This window comes from Gobius niger, assembly GCF_951799975.1.
Source record: "Gobius niger genome assembly, chromosome: 16".
In the NCBI taxonomy this organism is placed as follows: domain Eukaryota; kingdom Metazoa; phylum Chordata; class Actinopteri; order Gobiiformes; family Gobiidae; genus Gobius; species Gobius niger.
The window spans coordinates 12,864,988-12,883,936 of record NC_136867.1 but is presented as its reverse complement, the minus strand read 5'-3'; the positions used below and the strand labels follow the sequence as shown (position 1 = coordinate 12,883,936).

General features: G+C 39.9%; 4 protein-coding genes across 5 annotated transcripts; 1 reads left to right on the top strand and 3 right to left on the bottom strand.

Moving 5' to 3' along the window:
- Positions 1-101: 101 nt before the first annotated feature.
- srrm1 (serine/arginine repetitive matrix 1) lies at positions 102-7,266 on the bottom strand. Its single transcript, XM_079574199.1, has 17 exons — positions 7,161-7,266; positions 6,401-6,490; positions 6,181-6,303; positions 4,290-4,460; positions 4,130-4,215; positions 3,861-4,070; positions 3,591-3,776; positions 3,102-3,221; positions 2,822-3,015; positions 2,675-2,743; positions 2,525-2,611; positions 2,299-2,434; positions 2,142-2,225; positions 1,367-1,810; positions 1,100-1,286; positions 837-1,013; positions 102-753 (listed from the first exon to the last, which is right to left on the bottom strand). The coding sequence occupies exons 1-17, from the start codon at positions 7,179-7,181 to the stop codon at positions 643-645; spliced, it is 2,496 nt and encodes an 831-aa protein (XP_079430325.1). The 5' UTR covers positions 7,182-7,266; the 3' UTR covers positions 102-642.
- Positions 7,267-7,941: 675 nt separating this feature from the next.
- Positions 7,942-10,042, bottom strand: tdh2 (L-threonine dehydrogenase 2). The gene is made up of 7 exons (XM_079573680.1): positions 9,918-10,042; positions 9,774-9,844; positions 9,547-9,696; positions 9,292-9,464; positions 9,122-9,212; positions 8,424-8,693; positions 7,942-8,315 (listed from the first exon to the last, which is right to left on the bottom strand). Exons 1-7 carry the CDS (start codon positions 9,923-9,925, stop codon positions 8,164-8,166), a joined length of 915 nt encoding a protein of 304 aa, XP_079429806.1. The 5' UTR covers positions 9,926-10,042; the 3' UTR covers positions 7,942-8,163.
- A 1,876-nt stretch (positions 10,043-11,918) lies between these two features.
- LOC306976156 (myotubularin-related protein 9) lies at positions 11,919-15,737 on the bottom strand. 2 transcript variants are annotated; one of them, XM_079574043.1, is made up of 11 exons: positions 15,355-15,737; positions 15,140-15,196; positions 14,671-14,776; positions 14,470-14,595; positions 13,463-13,636; positions 13,148-13,365; positions 12,910-13,071; positions 12,657-12,798; positions 12,347-12,567; positions 12,128-12,279; positions 11,919-12,051 (listed from the first exon to the last, which is right to left on the bottom strand). In XM_079574043.1, exons 1-11 carry the CDS (start codon positions 15,534-15,536, stop codon positions 11,951-11,953), a joined length of 1,641 nt encoding a protein of 546 aa, XP_079430169.1. In that variant the 5' UTR covers positions 15,537-15,737; the 3' UTR covers positions 11,919-11,950. The 2 variants fall into 2 exon arrangements, with proteins under 2 accessions (XP_079430169.1, XP_079430170.1); XM_079574044.1 differs by lacking the exon at positions 15,140-15,196 and having other exon boundaries at positions 15,355-15,736.
- A 560-nt stretch (positions 15,738-16,297) lies between these two features.
- On the top strand, positions 16,298-18,206 carry fam167b (family with sequence similarity 167 member B). Its single transcript, XM_079572950.1, has 2 exons — positions 16,298-16,676; positions 17,283-18,206. The coding sequence occupies exons 1-2, from the start codon at positions 16,374-16,376 to the stop codon at positions 17,544-17,546; spliced, it is 567 nt and encodes a 188-aa protein (XP_079429076.1). The 5' UTR covers positions 16,298-16,373; the 3' UTR covers positions 17,547-18,206.
- Positions 18,207-18,949: the final 743 nt, after the last annotated feature.

The following is an 18,949-nucleotide window of genomic DNA, read 5'->3' as shown; positions in this document are numbered from 1 at the left end:
CCAAGTTTTGGAGCAGAAAACGAATGGGTAACCTTTTGATTAATGACTTTGACAATCGGCTCACGCTGATAAAAGTGATCGGAAACACACTTAAAACAATCTCTACAAAAAGGTTTTAATTCAGAAAGGATGACAAGATGACAAGATCCAAAAGTAGTTCACAAAAAAATATAGCAGTCTCACAGACCTACGAGTACAGATCAAATTATAAAAAAAAAAAAAAAAAAAACTTTATCTAGGTGTGATTGAAACTTGGGTATAAGCAGGCTAAACCATGTCAAACAAATCATAACGATTGCAATATTTATGCTGTTTTGTTGAAATTATAGCCGATGATGGTGTCAGAGCATAGGTATTGCTTTGGAGAGCCCACTGTACTAGTAAATTAGAGTGGTTCATGCACATGTCACACCAATCTATGTACGTAACCAGATTTAAGTAATTTTAGATTGCAAAAACAACCATTGCAAACCAATAACCTGTGTAAATTCTTTAAACAATTTTACGATTATTAACATATTTAATGGTCACAATGAAAACACGTTTAGCCTGTAACTAAACCGTAAAAAGAAAAACCTCCAAGTCTGTACATTCTATAGCTGAGGTTGAAGACATGTCACACAGCAGGTGAAAACTGTAACTTCAGGACATCTCTGATGGAGACAGTTGGGCTTTTCTCATTGATCTTAGCGCCTTTTCCCTCAAGTGTTTCTCCAGGTCATCCAGGCTGTCCTCTACCTCGCTCTCTGATTCCTGAAATTACACAATCAGAACTATTTTTAAACATTTTAAAAACCACTCCATCCGAAACTTGCACATACAAGTCAAACATTTACCTTTCTTGAATCGGCATCCTCCTCTGGATTTTGATTCTCTTGTCCTTCTGCAGTCACCGTCACCGCAGCAGATTTCTCCTTCTTATGCTTCTTGTGCTTCTTGTGTTTCTTGTCTTTTTTATGTTTCTTTTCCTTCTTCTTTTTCTTCTTCTTTTCAGTTACTTCTACATCTGAATTCTGTCAATGTAAAAAGAGAAACGATACAATTAAAAATTAGCAAATTTTCCATAATAAATTGAACTGCGGCCCAAAAAGCAATTTACCTTATTTGGGGACTGACTGGCAGAACCACTGCTGGCCTTCTTAGCAGGTGGTGGAGACACACTAGCGGACCGTGATGGGGATGGGGACGCAGACATGGGGGCAGGACGTTTTTGAGCTGCTGGCTGAGGAGAAACGGACCTAGATCTTGAAGAAATTCTCCTAACAGGCTGTGGGCTCACGGAAGCTCTGTTGGAACAAATTTAACATGTGAAAACAAATTGCAACTGAACTAGATTTGATAAACTGTTGATTGGACACTTTCATACCTCTGGACATTGCGAGGTTCTGGCGTTCGAGACACTCTTCGGATTGGTTTGTTATTTGGAGACCTCTGTTTTCTGTAGTTGGATGGAGAAGTTTCAAAACGCCCATGTGGACTGGCAGAGCCTCTTGGATTACGAGGGCGGTTTGCTGGTGAAGGAGACGGACGGCTATCCCTTTTTGGTCGACTCGATGGATGCACAGGGCTCCTCCTGTGTCTGGGCGGAGACGTAGAGGAGGGAGGAGTGCGGCGCCTTTGGGCTGGAGAGCTCCTTCTTTTAGGTGACCTGGAAGGTCTGCGTTTGGGCCCAGGAGAAGGGCGCCTCGGAGGAGAACTAGATAATTTTCTTTTTTGAGATGGCAAAGGTGATGGGCTATAGCGGCGCTGAATAGGAGGAGAGTAACGTCTAGGAGACGGAGATCGTCTTCTGAGAAGTGGAGATGGTGACCTAAAAAACAAAACAATTCCGTCAGGCATGCATTGTACGAGAGGAAAATATTTAATTGTAAGTTTATCTATAGTTACACAGAAGACAAGTACAGTGCATACATGGTAGCAGAGATTTTCAAATGCCCTGCCTGTCCTGACAACTCCTGCCAGAAGTGGCTTAAGTTTAAATAGACCTTTTGCTTATGTATTGACTTGTTCTTGCATTTTGACTAAAAGGGCAAGATGAAGCTTCTGAAGATAGAAGTGAAATGTCTTCAAGTCAATCCAATCTTCTACTGAAATGAATAATTCCTGGTTGACAGAGGTTACACAAACATACACCACAGTACCTTCGTCTGGGAGAAGGAGATCTGCGGCGTCTGGGTGGGGAGGGGGTGCGACGCCGACGTCCAGGGGATGGAGAACGTCTTTTTCTATTTTACAAAATAAGTCAATATTGGACTAATCAAATATCAGTACGTAGCCATTTTGTACTGGTTGTCAAACCTTGGGGAGGGATCCCGCTGACGCCTTCGTGGGGAAGGTGTATGGCTTCGCCGTTTTCTGACATCACCATTTCTGGCTCCAGGTCTTGCTGCAGGCCTCTTTGGAGCCTCATCTTCAGAAGACGATGATCCTGTATCTGACGTGACACATGAGAATCAATTAAAATGAGGAATAAAGCAACATGTGTGAATATAAATACATAAATCAAATTGCTTTTCAAATCAACCTGAAGATGACTGACGATTCTGTCTGCGATACTGACGCCGCTGCTGAACTGAATCTGCAGTTGCTCCCTTGTCATTCTTATCGTCTTCTAAGAATAAAATATAAAGTATGTTCCTACTCAAAGCAAAACAATTATTAAATGGTAACTCACCTGATTCAGACGCTTCTGATTGTCTTGCCTTGGTAGATGGAGAATCACTTCTTGCACTTGGTTTAAAGCCTGAAAATAAAAGTTACAATGAGGCTGAGGCTGAGGCTGAGAACATGTTGTTTAGCTTCTATAGCTCTTCCGTCTTACCAGACGACCTGGGAGGAGACACAGAGCCACGAACCCTTCTCCTCAGTGGAGAGGGAGACCTTCGATCTTTGCTGCCAGGACCATGTACTTGTTTTCGTGGTGGTGAACTTGATATTCTTTTTTTCATTGCTTTCCTAGGAGACCGAGACCCAGAAGAACTGCTGCCAGATGATGATGCAGAACGAGAGCGCCTCCTGAAGGACAACAAGAGAATTGTTCTCATGAATGTTAAAAAATAAAAAGGATAATAACCATGAACAAGTCAAATACAATTACTAACCTTCGAATAGGAGAACGTCTATGTCTGTGTCTCGAGCTGGTGGGCCCACGTCTGGGGGGACTTCTTCGACGAGGGGAGAGTCTTCTTCTGGGGCTCTGCCTTCTACGCGGAGAGTAAGACCTAAAATGGAACAACATTACAAATATTTTATGCACTCATCGATATAGTCTCATGTTCACATGAAGTAGGTCAATAAAACTAATTAGTGGTATTACTAGTATTGCAATATTAGAATGTCATCTTAAATTGCATGGACTTGTGTAATTGGCAACTAAGAGGCAAATGCTTTCTTTAAATGTAATTTGAAACGTCGCCACAACATTGTTAGGCAGTGAAACCAGTCAGTCTCTTATTTGGATCAGATTCTGCGCAAATAATTAAAGGAAAACAAGCACATTTTTCTCTAAATGAATTGTTTGCTAACCAATAACAACTGCCCAACAGTAAAAAATGATGTCTTGTTACACGTTTATAAAAAAGTGAACATGCCTGGAACGGGATCGGCGCCTCCGGGAACGGGAATGAGAGCGAGAGCGGTTGTGTGGTCTTTCCCTCCTGCCATCCTTTTCCCTTTCACGAGACTTGGGTCTTTCTTCTTTCTTTGGAGTTTTCTCTGGAGATGGTTCTTTTACATTAATCACAGAATCCGCTTTTACGACTTCTTTTGTTGCATCACTGTGATAAAAACAAGAAAACTTATTATAATCAAAACAGCAACCCAGTGGCTCACGGGTTTCTCACAGCAGTATGTGTTCTAACCTTGTGGAAGAAGCTTCTTGAACAACAGGCTCGGGCAGAGCCCCTCCTGTTGTGTCCGGCTCTGTGTCCGGGACAGTGGTGGCCATGGGTGGAGGGGAGGGAACAGTAGCCACAGGGCTCGGTCTGCGCCTTGGCGAGCGGGACGGGCTGCGTTTCCTGTCCCGCTTTACTGGAGATCTTCGCCGCGGTGATGGGGATCTCGTTTTCCGCCTAAACCAAAGAGGAATAGTCAGTAAATTGAATTAAGAACATATATATTTATTTATTACCTCTTTGGGCTCCTTGACTGAGGTCCATCTTTGTCTTTTTTGTCATCATCTCCCTTCTTTAGAGAAGCAAGCTTCTCCTGTTCCAACTGCAAGAACAACACATCACCCATCAACACATTTTCCAAAATAAACACAAAAAGCCATGAAATATAGTTCCAACCTGTCTCTGTCTAATTTCTTCTTTCTTTTGTTCTAGAAAAGCAGAAGGGATGCCAGCAATGTTTTCCTGGGCACTCAGCAGCAGGGGCCACAAGTCCTTCATAAACTCCCGTGCATTCTTGCCATTCAGGAAACCTGTCAGGTTGATCTGCATCATTTTGGCATCAGGGTGCTGCAACATACAGAGCGAGGACAGAAAAAGAGACAGTGCAAGCATTAAAAAAACTGGAATTAAAGATTAAATTAAAGATTAGCATACATTATAAAAGGCCTGCCAATACAGTTCTTACTAAATAATAAAATTATGGCAGCATATGTACAGTAATATATTTTATAACTCGTTTACCAAAAGTTATCTACTCAGTAGTAATCTAATATTAAATATTTTTCTTAACCAAAAAAAAAAAAGAAAAGTTTTTTTTCTTTATCATCACAATCTAAGAAACTGAATGTAATGTAATCTACCTGTAGGGAAACATACAGTTTCTAGCACTACATAAATGGCATGCAGTATTAGATTTCATATTAGAAAATATATATGAAATATCCTACCAATTATAACCCAGAAATGACTTTACTTTTACTACCCACCCACTTTATCCAGTCTCCCCACAGTCTGTAGCAGTTAAACAAATAGCCACAATACAGAGTGCATTAAAACCCAACACTGCAAGTACAGATCCGGTGTCTTCAGTGAGTCCCGTGGGATCAGCGGGCATGGAGCTCCCTTGGCTTGCTTCCGCCTCCCTACCGCTTGAGACTCAACCACCATGAGCTTACTGTTATATCATTTATCTAAATTGCAAGAGACGAACAAGCAATAATGAGTAAACAGTTACACAGACTTTTCAACAACTAAAAAATATGAGAACTTAAATTTTCTTCTATTGCACAATATGCGCTATAAAAAAAATAGCATCAATTATATCATCATATAATTCAAATGTCAAACATACAGTACTAGAAAAAGTGCAAAATATACTGCATATTTAAAAGATATTACTTGCCAGAGTAGTTCGGGAAATCTAAAGTGACAATGACACAATGTGCAGGCCAGATAACATTTCAAAACAATATGGCAGATTTAATGCTATGGCTTTGTGCTACATCCAGGTACACAAATCCCAAAAAGGCAAGTCCAAAGGGTCAGAAGGGATTTGTCACTGCTTGTTATTAGATTTTTTTTCTTAATGCCCAAGCTGAAAATACTTCTTATGTTCTAACCACACACATTTGCGGTTATGAATTCTTATCATACGCGTGTGTGTGTATACAGGTAACGAAAATTATGACTGCAAGTACGATTCTATGAAACCCAAATGGCCACCAGACACTGGTGGTCAGTTGGGATGAAATAGAAATTTTGGTTTCAGCTTGGTTTTATGACACTGTTGGTTATTTTTCGTCTTCTTAGACATTAGGGAGTAACCTATCATAATAGTTATTGCATAATGCAATTTAACTATGAATAATACGACTATCATTCGTGGCCTGCTTTTGTCTGACATGGTACTGGTAATCCCTGTACACAACTCACCTCAAAACCACACACAGCATCATGAAGGGAGAGTTGGGCCAGAGACTTTGGGCTCAGGAGAGAGCTAATTAGGTGTTGGTGCTATACTTCTGAAGCAAGGTATAACATCCCATATTGGTTCAGGCCTTTTAAATCATAAATCACATCATCATTAGAAGACTGCTGCATAATGGCACTTTGTATAACAAAACATGTCTACTTAATAACTTTTACCCACTGATAAGTTTAGTGTCCAAATCTAATCTGAGTAGGATGTGCATTATTCTGGTAGCCAACTCTGAATTGACTAAACAATACTTTCTAATTTAGTACTTTTGCAAAAGAAAAACATAACAAAAATGAAACCTGACTTTACCTTGTCCTCGAGCTGATTAAAAATAAACTCAATGACGACATCATCTTCAAAGCCCAGGATTTCTGTCACTTGATGTGTAATCCAAGGTTTGATGACTTCTAGGTTCACCTTGGTCATGTCCACCTAAAAAGAAATAATAATTTCGTAAATGACGAAAGCACACCAATTTGTCATTAACAAAAGGGACAAGTGTTTTGTTTCTTTATGATAAGAAATATACCTTCTTGTCAAGACATTCTGCAAATTTCAGCTGCTTCAGGAGCTTCTTTTGCTTGTTGCTGAAACGGTTATCTTGCTCAGCACTTGTGCCCTGAAAAGAACAGTAAACACCACATAATATTAACACAGTGCAGCGATGAGATAAGTTGTTTTAACAATAAGTTTGCACTGGTGTTGGTACACCACAACAGTGGGCTTGACTATATACAATATTTATGTAAAAAAAAACAAAAAAAACAAATGGGCCTAGATGATTTACCCAAAATAGCCGCAACGCTGCTACTTTAGACAACGTGTACTGAGTATTACGTTTGAAACAGTTACATTTTATACACTTTTAAGTTAGTTCAGCTAGTAATGATGGTGTGTTAAAAAAATGGTCGTGACTGGCTCACGGAGAAAGCAAAGCACCACCCCGCCGCCATCTTTAGTGAGGCTAACACATTGAAGCTAACACGCTAGCATGGTGAAGCTAATCTACTTGGCTTATTCGTTCATTTTTTACAATGTAAAAAACAAACAGGATTCGGGGATGGTGACGACGGATAGGGTTGGCTGTCAAGATTAAACACAATGCAAGCACTGTACAGAAGCCACGCATTTTGGGCATAACCTCGTTAGCCGTAGCCAATATCCTCATTTGCCAGATTGAATCCAAATGCCCAGAATCAAAATCTTGCACAAGATTCAATTGGACAGATCAATAACATTACAGACAAACAAGTAGAGTCTACAACCAACAAAAATACAAAAATTCTTACGCGGAAAAATCCAGAGTCCATCGTGTGGATGAGACGATATCACACGGCGCTGACGGACCACCAACTACCGCTCAGACTGGACAGAGCGCCCCTACAGGCAGCGATACATACTGCAATGATCGCAATAGGAACTGTGCACTGCTCAAAGACTGTATTACTCTCAAAGTCAAACTTTTTACTGAATCACATCAATAAAACAAACTTTTCTTTGACAGTAATATAGAAATTGTACCTTTATCTTTATAATCTGAGGTAATTACAAGTACCCCCTGCCAAGTGCTCAAGTACCCCCAGGGGTCCCCGTACTCGTGTGGGGAAACACTGCTGTGGAGTACAAACATGACAAAACTAGTCTTAAAACAAGCTTTATTAAGAATGTATGCGTAAAAAGGCATGACATCTTAAACCATATAACCAGTCTTCAACATTAGAAGGTTAAATGTGTGAAATCATTTGTAATACACTATTTATTCACATGGAAAAATGAGGTATCATAAATGGTAAACTATCCAACATACCAGACGACATAAAAGATTCTACCTCGAGGAAAGAAAAAACATCAGATGAATATGTTTTAGCTAGTTTGTGGTGTTATTTAATACTACACGACAAGTTTATGATCATGTTAATGCAAATTATGAAAAATCACACTTGCAGCAAAACAAGAAATATAAGTTGTTAAAATTTGTCCATGTATATATTATTGTATTATTGTGAATAAAATACTATATAATGGGTTAAAATGTTTCTATTTTCCTACCACAAAACATATTTGTAGCTAAATAAAGTGTATGAATACAATGAAATTGAAAATGACATGTGAAAATGTACAAATCCCTGAAAATGTCTATTTTGAGTGAGTAATTGCTGTGAAAATGTGGTATTTCCTGCACCTGCTGTGACAGATAATGAAATCGATCTAATCTAACATTTGCTTTGCTTTTTACTCCCAAACCTTCAAAAATATTCCATGAAAAATATTTCATGTTTACAAACTCCAATTTTACACAAAGTTCAGATGCAATCCTTCCGTGGTCCTTTTGTTGCGAATGGTTTGCAGCATATCTGACACAAGCTCTTCTAATCCAAAGGCTGGTTCCCAACCCCAATCTCTCCTTGCATTTGAGTCGTCAAATCTCACCGGCCAGCTGTCTGCTACAATTTGGAAAAAAATGTTCAAAGTTCAAGTGAGAAAGAGTTTTAAAATCACAAAAAAGCAAATAAATACATTAAAGTCACAAAACTAAAGTAAAAGTCACATACCGATAGTCTGGCGCACAGAATCAGGACTATAGGTGATTTTGAGGTGAGGAAGGTGCTTGCGTATCTCCTGTGCCACTTCTTCTGGGGTGAAACTCATGGCTGCAATGTTATATGTGCGTAAGGACAGCTGGCATTCAGGAGCCTGCATAAACTCCACAGTGGCTCGATGGCAGTCAGAGATATGCATCATGGGAAGACGAGTATCCGCACGGAGGTAACACTTGTGGTGACCTGTGCTGAGGGCGTCGTGAAAGATCTGAACTGCATAGTCTGGAGAAAAAAATAAATAAAAATTATTCCAAAAATATTTTACCTTCTGCATATGCAGTACAGTATGTATATTATGTGGATTTTTGTTTGTTTTTTAACTTATGAATGGTCAAAAACAGCACAACACTCAGAGAAGTGGGATGCGTTTGCAATCATTGTACAAGGTCTCCACATCTCATTTAAAAACACATTTATTCAGACTGGCACATAGCCACTCGACTGCTGTTTTGTTGACGTAAAATTGGTGGTTTTATTGATGTCTTGATTTTTGTTTTTAATCTGGAAAGCATCTTAAGCACCATCTGGTGCTATTCAATTTGATTCATTGAGCCATAAGTCACTAATATAATATGCTATGTAATAAAATCTAAATAATAAAAAATGGTCTGAAAACTTTCTGAACTAACAGCATTTAAGTCCCACATTACCTGTAGTCCCGCCTCCAGGCGGTGTATTGACTGATATCACACCTGGATAACGCAGGCAACGAAAGTCCAAGCCATATTTGTGATGCAAATACTACATACAGATATAAAATGGAGAAAGGAGTGAGAAGAAAACATAAAGTCTGCATTTGCAAAATCACAGATTACCCTACCTCCCCCATTAGTTCACCATGCACTTTGGAAACCCCATAGATAGTTCGAGGTCTTTGGACACACAGATCTGGAACTGGGTCACGAGGCGAGGAGGGCCCGAAGGCTCCTATGGTACTGGGAACGAAGAGGCGCAGGCAATTCTCTAGAGCCAGGTCCAACACATTGTGAAGGCCTATAGGGGACAGATACATATACGTATGTGCTCTATTACAATGAGTACAAAGCATGTCAAATCCAACGGTGTCAGTACGGACCTGTGATGTTTATTTTGCGAGCCAAAGCCACATTAGCTTCGCCTACAGCACTAAGCAGAGCACTATAATGAACTAGCCAAGTGATCTGATTATTAATAATCAGTTCCCTAAGATGCTTGTAGTCCAGAACATCAGCATATACAAAGGGACCTATTAAGGAAAAAAGGCAGAGGATGATTAGTCATAAAAAATAGGGCTTAAAACTAAAATAGAAAACATTGCCATACCGCTGCGAAATACATGAGGTGGAGGCTTCTTTATATCTGATAAAATTACATTGTCGGTCCCATATTGCTTCCTTGAAATTAATGCAAAAGCATTCATGAGAGAAGTTTGGAAAGGAAAAAAGAACTGTTGTTGATCTTTGTTACCTCAGCATCTCTGCGAGACCCAGACCCAGCTGCCCCAGACCACCTGCAACAAGGTTGTTTATGTATGAAAGGAAACATCTCTAAATTAATTACTATTTTTACCGTTGTGCCTGAGTTGAAAGGGCTTGTTTGTTTCAATGCATTGTTTCTCTGACACAAGAGTGACAATAATCTATTATTCTCCCCAGCGTGTTTCATTGGCCCTTTTACATCCCCAGCTCTGTCAGAAGAACACTGCCTATTGTAATGACTGAAAACAGGACCTTGTCAGGGCCTGAAAACAACCATCTGCACTGTGCCGTGTTCAACGTGTTTGTGTTACTCTGATCAATCATGTATCAGAATGTGGATATTTTGTACAATGGGTTCAATATTTCCTAAATTAATGTTGGTGGAAAACAATACCAGAAATTATCTTTAGAATAACAGCAATGAGAGATGTGTGTTTTATTACCTGTTATAAGGACACGGGGATTCTCTTGAAAAGGAACACTGTTGCTCATCTGCCTGGAGAAGCTGAAGCTGCTTAAGCCTGACAAACACTGGCTCTTGGTGGGAGCATATCGACCCCATAGTGAGAGTCCCAACTTGTAGGACACACAGACACGTACACAACGTTGCATTTCGATTTACAACCTGATAGGGAAACAGGGAAATACATATTAAAGCTTGTTGTTTTAGTTAAGCATCAGTGGCACAGAAAACATCCAAACATACTTGCCTGTATGACACCCTCTATGAAGTACCAGAAGATTGAACAATTCCAGAAGGATTCACTTGTCCTGAATGGCAAATTGCCTGTAGATGCCAAAACAAGTCCTAAAAGCTAATTGTGTGCGTTCATGCATTAAAAGTCAAAGTATTAGGCCGACATGAAATAATTCTGTGTGCCATGGTTCTTGATTAAGCAGTACTAGTCTCCTGCTCAAAGCTCCATGTGTGAAAACACGGACTTGCTGCGCACAGGGATTTGTATTGTGAAGAGTGTTTAGCTGAGCTTAACAGGACTGGGAGGTGTGTCGTTCAACCACATATAGTCTACTGATCGATTTTGTAACCCGAAAGAAAAACAATCTTTTTATTACAGCTCATTCTGTTAGTTTGATTTAGCCTGATGAGTAGGTCAAATGGACACATGCTGCTCAGTAGTCATTTCATAGATGGTCTTATAGAGGAAAAAGTCTCTATGGGTCAGGGTGTCCAATTTGGACTTATTTGGACCAATTGCTAATGCTAGCTAGCCCAGAGGCACAGGCACATTCCTGTACAGTGTGCAGCACACTCACAATATATTACACTTATTAGTTAAATAAGTGTAAAAGGTTTTCACGTTATCGTTGTGATGTCGTGACAGAAAGTCCCCACCAAACTTTTAAATTAAACACAAAACAGAAAGTATCACTTGCTTGTTTGGGTCTGTGAAGTTTTCTCAATGACAGTAACATTTACTCACTGGAATGAGTTAGGGGGAGGGGTTATAAAAATGATTTTTTTTTATGACACTATGAAACGTGTGTTTTTAGATAGGCTTATCTCCAGTTAGGCTTACTAAATTGTAGGTAATTAATCTTGTTAAAGAAGAGCTAAATGATAATTATTTATTGTTTACATAGTACAGCCAAAAGGTGCTCACAATGCTTCTCAAAATAAAAACATCAATCAAAACAACAACCAATCAAAAGACACAAATGTACATATGTCTACGATAAAAACAGCAGTCGAGTCAGTGGCAACATACCAAGAGCTTGTATAAATAGGCTAAATGTATTTTTTAATTGTGGTGTAAAAACACTCAGTGTTTGTTGTTTATTGTTAATTTATTTTGATCCCCTTGAGCTGTCACAGCATTCACTGCTACTTTTCCTGGTGTCCCTACACTGTGTAGGCAAAATGTAATGAATAAATGCACATTCCTCATTGCACATTGTAATGAAATACTTAATCCTACTTAATTTCTGGAACCCATTTCTGAAAATTATCCTACACATTCCGCTATGTGACTAACAGGAACACTGACTTGAGGGAATTTGTCATCATCTACGTGCTAGCTTGCCCCACTCAATGATCATGTTCCTTATATCCTCCTGTGCCTCTTCAAGATGCCGATTTTGTGGAGTCCACCTTAGGAAAAAACCTAGAAAAATACAAATAGTGGCATTTTTTAAAGGGAAGATATGCTTGCAATGTGTGAGTGAGAAAGAGTCATGTACTTCTCCAGAGCTGCAGGGACTGAGGGTGAACTGAGGGCCATATTGCCAAATCAGTGGACTCATACAGTGGGTTAGTGTAAATCTCTCTCTCCACCGACTTCAGCAGAGCTTGGAACAAACAGTAGGTATTCTCCTTTACTTGCAGGGCACACCTGGATATTAGAGGAAACATTTGCACCTTTGTAAGAAGAAACAAAAATGCATCTGTCATAAACAAACCTTTCCAGCTCGCTGTTACACAGGAAGGTGCCATAGTTAGAAGCATATGCTTCAGTGGCAAGTCTCAATAACAAGGCCTCAGAGAAACCCAGTGCTAGTGGGAACTGTCTCCACAGCTGCCACACACAGTCTAACATCAGCAAGAAGACAGGAGACTCCTGCTGTAGACGAGCATGTGAGTAGGCTGAGTGGAAGCATCGCTGTTGAAAAGGATGCCCTGCCTTAAAATGAAGCCATGAAAACAGATATTAATTTTACACATGTGCAAACAAATGATCAAAACCACTGATTTATAGCAATGTATTTGCACCTGCACCCACTCTCTCTCCAGTAGACAGAGGAAGCCCTCCAGAGAGCGGCAACTAGGGTCCATTATCAGTTGGGCCAATGTGCTGATGAGCAAAGTGGAGTCTGTTCCTTCAGAGCCATGAACAAGAACTGAATGGCCATCCCTGTTAAACAGAACAGTATAAGTATATATATATATATATATATACTGTATATACACACACACACACACACACACACATATATATATACATAATGGATTTGTGTTTATGTACCTCTCCACACACTCAGCCACCAGTCCAGCCGTTGACAGAGCAGTTTGGACATGTGAAAGCCATTTTGAATTCTCCAGTTTACTAAGCCAGCGGTCCATATTGTTTGACTCATCTCCGCAGGCCTCTACCAGTTTAATAAAACTTTCCTGCAATGTTTTACCCCTAAATTCAAAACAAAACAAAACAAAACATGATTTACCTATTATTTAGTCATTAATTAACTTAAAAGTGTACCCACTTCTCCACATTTCTATGCAGTCTCTTCCAGCAGCTATAACAGGATTTTGGCTCAAATCCTCCCCCTATCATCCGCGCCTGCTGGGACTGCTGACCAGAGCGAGTATCAATGATGTAACCCTTATCTGAACTACCAATCACAGCCTGTAGAAGGCACTCGTCTTCCCGGCAGCGTTTCTTATTGGCTCCAATCAAGGGCTGACTACTGCGCATTATTACCTACAAAAATTAGTTCAATTAGTTAATAAAGTGAAAATATTTACTAAAAGTGACCCTAGAGAATACAGCACTGGGCAGCAAAAACTTTCTAACTCACCATTCCATTTTTACGGTGATAGTAGCAGAGAACAGGGAAGCGTCCGCCCTGTCTGAATTTAGAAACTTTCTTCAGTGACTCGTCATCTATATCTTTGGGGACAATGAGCAGTGGAGGGTAGGAAGGGCAGATCGAAAAATCTCTGTTTACAGCACTGAGTCTCCACAGAAAGGACTATAAGACAAAAAAGATATAATGAATTAATCATTTAATTTACTTACACTTGTTCATTATAGGAGGAAGTGATAGGGCCAACTATGAGCTTCAAGGCCAAGGCGGCATTGCCATGTATGCACCAGTAGTGACAGTAGCTTCTTCAGGTGGTACATCTGAGGGTCATCTGCAATGTTATACTTTAATCATTTCAATAAGAGCCTATTGCATTTTGCTTGAGTAACGTATTTATGTTAAATGTATTTTATTCTGGTTTAGACATTCATCATTTCCTGTCAGTGATTCCCAACATGGGGCATGGCTTAGTCTGGTGAGTGGTCAGATAAAAAAGAATTATATTCTTTAGAGCAAAATAAATAGTAAAAAAACACCACATGACTGTCAAAACATATTATATTTGTCTGAAGCAACAACAAAAAAAAAGCTTATTTGCAATATTTTTTCTGTTTTGATGCATTTGGTGTTCTGAGCTTGACTCCAGCACACCACAACCAGTGGGGCTGTAATAAAAAAAGAAAGCTCCACTGCACTCTGTGTCAATGCTTGCCTCGGCGTCGACTAACTACAGTGGCTTTCTATTCTCAGAGGAAGTGTATCAAGAACAAATCAAGCTGTGAGCAGAGCAGGCTGAAGTCATGGAAAAACAAACACACATACAGAGGGGACACTGCGAGAGACCTTACAGTGGCTTCCTCTCTTTCTTGCAGTTTTCCTGACAGGAGGGTATTGCATTATTGGGTCGAAGTTCCTCCCAATAATATGTAATGTACAAATGCATTAAGGCTATTACACAATGTAGTGTTAATATACTGTACATATTATAGGTCTCTTACAAGTCCCTCGGTTTCTCTGAAGAATTGTTCAGGTGTTGAAATCCCCCACTGTCTATCCAAGCTGTGGTTCGGTGGTCTGTAAAAGAACGGATACATCTCCGACACACAGTTGAGATTGGACAGGGTCTAACAGACAGAAACAGATTTAGGGTAAATAAACAGCGTGGCATAGCAAGGCATTCTATATCTTTAAATGTGTACCTCAATTGAGTGTGCGATGTTAAGACACTGCTCCATGCCTGGGATGTCAATCTGGAGCACATGAAGGTCCTTACATTTAACTATGATTGTGCCTGAAGATCCTGACCTACAAAAACAGCAAAAGTCACGGAAATCGAAGGTGGGCCTAGATCTTTTCATTGAGAAAAGCCGCTTAAACTTTAAAGCGACCAAAAATCCAATAGCCTATATGATGTGCGTTGTGAGAAATATCATATTGTGCATTTGAAAAAAAAAGGTTGTATGTTAATGTGTAGTCTGTAAAGCCTAATTCAAAAGTGTCACAATCAAATACATGTAGACATTTTTGGCAAAGCATGAGAAAAAACGTGTAAACTTCAAGCAAAGAGCATTCTAGGATTGCAATGGCACAGCTTCACGTTGACACATTTCCTGAGCAGCCACACACAGAACTGAACATTGCGATAAGCTGCAACACAGGATTTCAAACCTTTCACCGTGGTCAGCAAAAGAAAACAGACTGGAATAGCCCACAAGGTTTTCCACACTGGTTAAAAAGATTGAACATAAATTAGAAGTCAGTTTTTTGTTTTTTTTAAATATTCTTCAGCCCTTGATATTAGTTATTATTACTCAATTTTGTTGCGATTCTAATTCATATTTACGTTGCAGTTAATATAGCAACAGTCTACAGGGTCGTTTCACCTTTTCTCTACAGCATCGATGTTTCTCAGAAGCAGTAAAACCTGGCGGCTGCTGTCCTCTTTGTCCGAGAAAAGCAGGTGGTGTCCGGTGATGCAGAGCGTGCCCTTGCGCGCTGGGTGTAGCGGCTGCCGCAGAACAACATCCTCCACATTGGCAGTTTTGATGTGCTCAGAAAACTCCATCAGTGTCTCCACTCAACGATCATGAAGCCTGGACAGCTGCCATGACCAACTTAGTCCCGCGGAAAAAGAAATAGTCTTGCTGTATAAGACACCTGTTTGGTCATAAAGAAAGTGAAAGCAAATTGGGGAGCAGTGCACCCCTTTGCTCACTGCGAAAATCCCTTATTTAGTAGGCCTAACTTTCATTTTGCTGTAAACATCTCAAGCGAACCCTTTCAGCCCCTGAGTGAACACAGGGAAAGTACACAGGGCAAGTGACAAATAATGTTTCAGGCGACAAAAGACGGAAGTACACATTTCCTGAAGATTCAGAAAGCGGCGCAAAAACTGTAGTTCGGGGGTTTTTGTGAACTCAAGGGCCCGCGTCGACATGCGCCAAATCCACTAGATGGCAGCATAAGCAAGGCTTTAGTTTTCTGAGAGCCACGGGCCACAACATGCTAGGCAGATATCTGTGGCCTCGTGCACCTACCAAAAACATGATTATTTGTCAATATTGTATTTGTCCTAAAAACCTTAAAAATATCCCGCAGGCTTATTACATTTCGCTTAATACAAAGCTGAAGCGGTTCTTAGCAGAGAGCAGGCTTAATAATACAAATGACATGCACGTACAAAGTGAAAAGAAGGATAAAATATGAAAGTGTGTTCGCAAATTCAAAGACAAAACAGTGAAACTGAAAGAACCACGAATGGTCCAGCCTCCTCCATCCCATGTGGCTCATAACTGCTCCTTATCTTCCTATAAAGGAGGGAGGGAAGGACCTGTTGCGCGTTAGTGTCAACAGAACCAAGAAGGCAACAACGGAGGCTGAATGATCTGCTGATCTCCCTGAAATGGATTTAAAAGAAGACGAGTCGTCATCATCATCATCATCCGATGGAGATCCAGAGGACTTGGACAGTTTAAAGGCTCTCACTCAAAAGTTGAAGTTGCAGACGCGCAGACCATCCTATCTGGAGTGGCAGGAGCGACTCCAGAGCACACCGTGGAAAGGAAGCTTTTCGTGTGACCACTCAGAGCAGCAAGCTGTTTCAGAGCCCGCAATTTTAAGAAATGAGAATTCTGAACTAGTTGTGCAAAACATTTGTGGATTTGACACAATTGATGATGCTTTTGAGTTTTTGAGAAATGAGCTGGTGAGTTGACTTATAAAGCATATTTGAAAATCTTTTTTTTTTTTTTTAACTATCTCTGGTCTGTGCAACACATTTGTTGTGCAATGTCCCTGTGAAATAAATAAATAAGCTATATAAACTAGACTAGAGATATTTTGACACAATGACCCAGTCAAAAAAAAATGTTTTCTTTAGCTTGTTGTTTATTTTTTGGTGAAGATAAAGAGTAGGGTGTGTTCTTTTTCTCCTTTATATTATAAAACAATAAGTAATATATACATAAAACATAAGAGAAAATGGTGAGCACCTCTTGGATCCTTCTTGGTGTGACTCACAGGTGAAACAAATCTATGGGTGTTCACTGGAGAATAGGTGGGTGAATTGTTTCTGCTTCAGAAAGCATATATATATGCTGAAGCATATATAAAATATAGGTTGGTGATCCATAGCCCTTATTGATCGATATAATATTGTTATAATAGTTAGTCAGTTTTTACACTATGTTTACTTCCTCCAGCAGCACACTGATGAGTGAAAGGTTAGGAAACTAACTATAGTCAGAATGCACCATGCCTATCATGGAACAGACTCAATTAATTGTTATTGATCCTCTGTTGTCTCGGATAGAGAGAGATGCAGCTCCAAGATAACCGCCTGGCCCGACAGCTGATCCGACTGCGCACTGAGATCCACCGGCTCAAAGTGGAGCAGGTGTGTAACCGGCACAAAGAGATGCTGGAGGATGCCTCGTACGAGCTGGAGGAGTGCGGTGAGGAGTCAGACCTGCTGTGTGACATCCCTATGAAGGCGACCTTTGCCCTGTCCACCCCCCTCAAGCACATAGGGCTCACCAAGATGAACATCAACTCCAGACGGTTCTCTCTGTGTTAATGCTGCTGCCCTCCTGCTGCCTGTGTGGCCTCATCACAAGAGCAAGGCACCTCTCGAGCTGATTCTCTGGCACACAGACAAAAAATGAGTCATGAGTGTACAGAAGTGACTTTAAGAGGCTTTGCTTCATGCACAAGTAAGGCCTGCATGAAGACCCAGATAAAACACAATGCTCCTACACTCCACTGTGAAGGTATGAAGACACAGGCACAAGTTCAGACTGAAATGTAAACAAAGAGCTTTGTATTTAAATTTTGAAGACTGAGTCTATTGTAATATTTGTTTAACATAAGGATGTTTTTTCAGCATAAGAAAGCAAACATACTGATACATTCCTCTGTCTTATGACTAGTGCCAGCTACAAACCTTACAGAGGTCAGAGGATGTGAAAGGTCATACATTTTTACACCTCTCCTTCAGGTTCCAAAAATATCTAGTGTTGTGACAGGACACAGACGGCTCTGTCTGATTTCTCCACATGCATCACACGCTAGATTATTGATTAAAAGCATCATGGAACTTCGACCAACCATGTTGACATGACATAATAATGCAGGGAAAACAGGTTTTTGAAATGATGTCATGTCAACAGTTGTTAGGAAGATTGTAGCAATTCTTATTGGCACTGTATAGCCTATACTCAAATACCAAGATATGTATTTTTACATAAATTGTCTAAATTTCTTTACAGAATGTAAGATTTTCTTTTATTTAATCATATTTCAGCTTTGTAATACAAATAATAAATGTAATGAAAAAAAAGAAGATGATTTTGTGTACATTTTGCATCTCAGTCTCGTGTGGTGTCTGCTTGGTTCAATCGTGTCAGTATTGAATTACTGTTTAGCTTCAGTGAGTTCTCAGCCGCACAATAGTTTCTTTTTTCCCTCGAGTCTTTACAGTGTCGCATCTAAACATGAGGCCCGAGAGGGTTGAGCACCACCAGAACTCATGTAGTCAAACGTGCTGTGTTTTGGCAGTGTGGCTGCTTTGAATAATGAGAGCATAACTAACAATATTCAAAGCAACAAAACGCAGCATACTCCGGGACATGGGTGACCTCATGTGACTTGAGATCTCAGCTATAAAAGAGCCCACGTAAACATATATTAAACAAGAATATATGGGTGAAAGCGGCACAATTTTAGGGGCTGTTCCCTGGTGAAAGCCTTCACAAAGAAACTCCAAAACTTTATCCTTGTAACTGTGTGTCTGTTTCTATAGGCCATTCACTCATACAAATGACATGCCATATATTTTTAACTTACAATATGTTAGTAACAACACATGACATATCCAGTGGCAGGTGTACTACTCTGTTACATTTACTCAAGTACTTGAATACTATTTGTAATAAGTAAGTAATTTTACTTATTAGTAAATCTTAGTTTTATCACACAGTC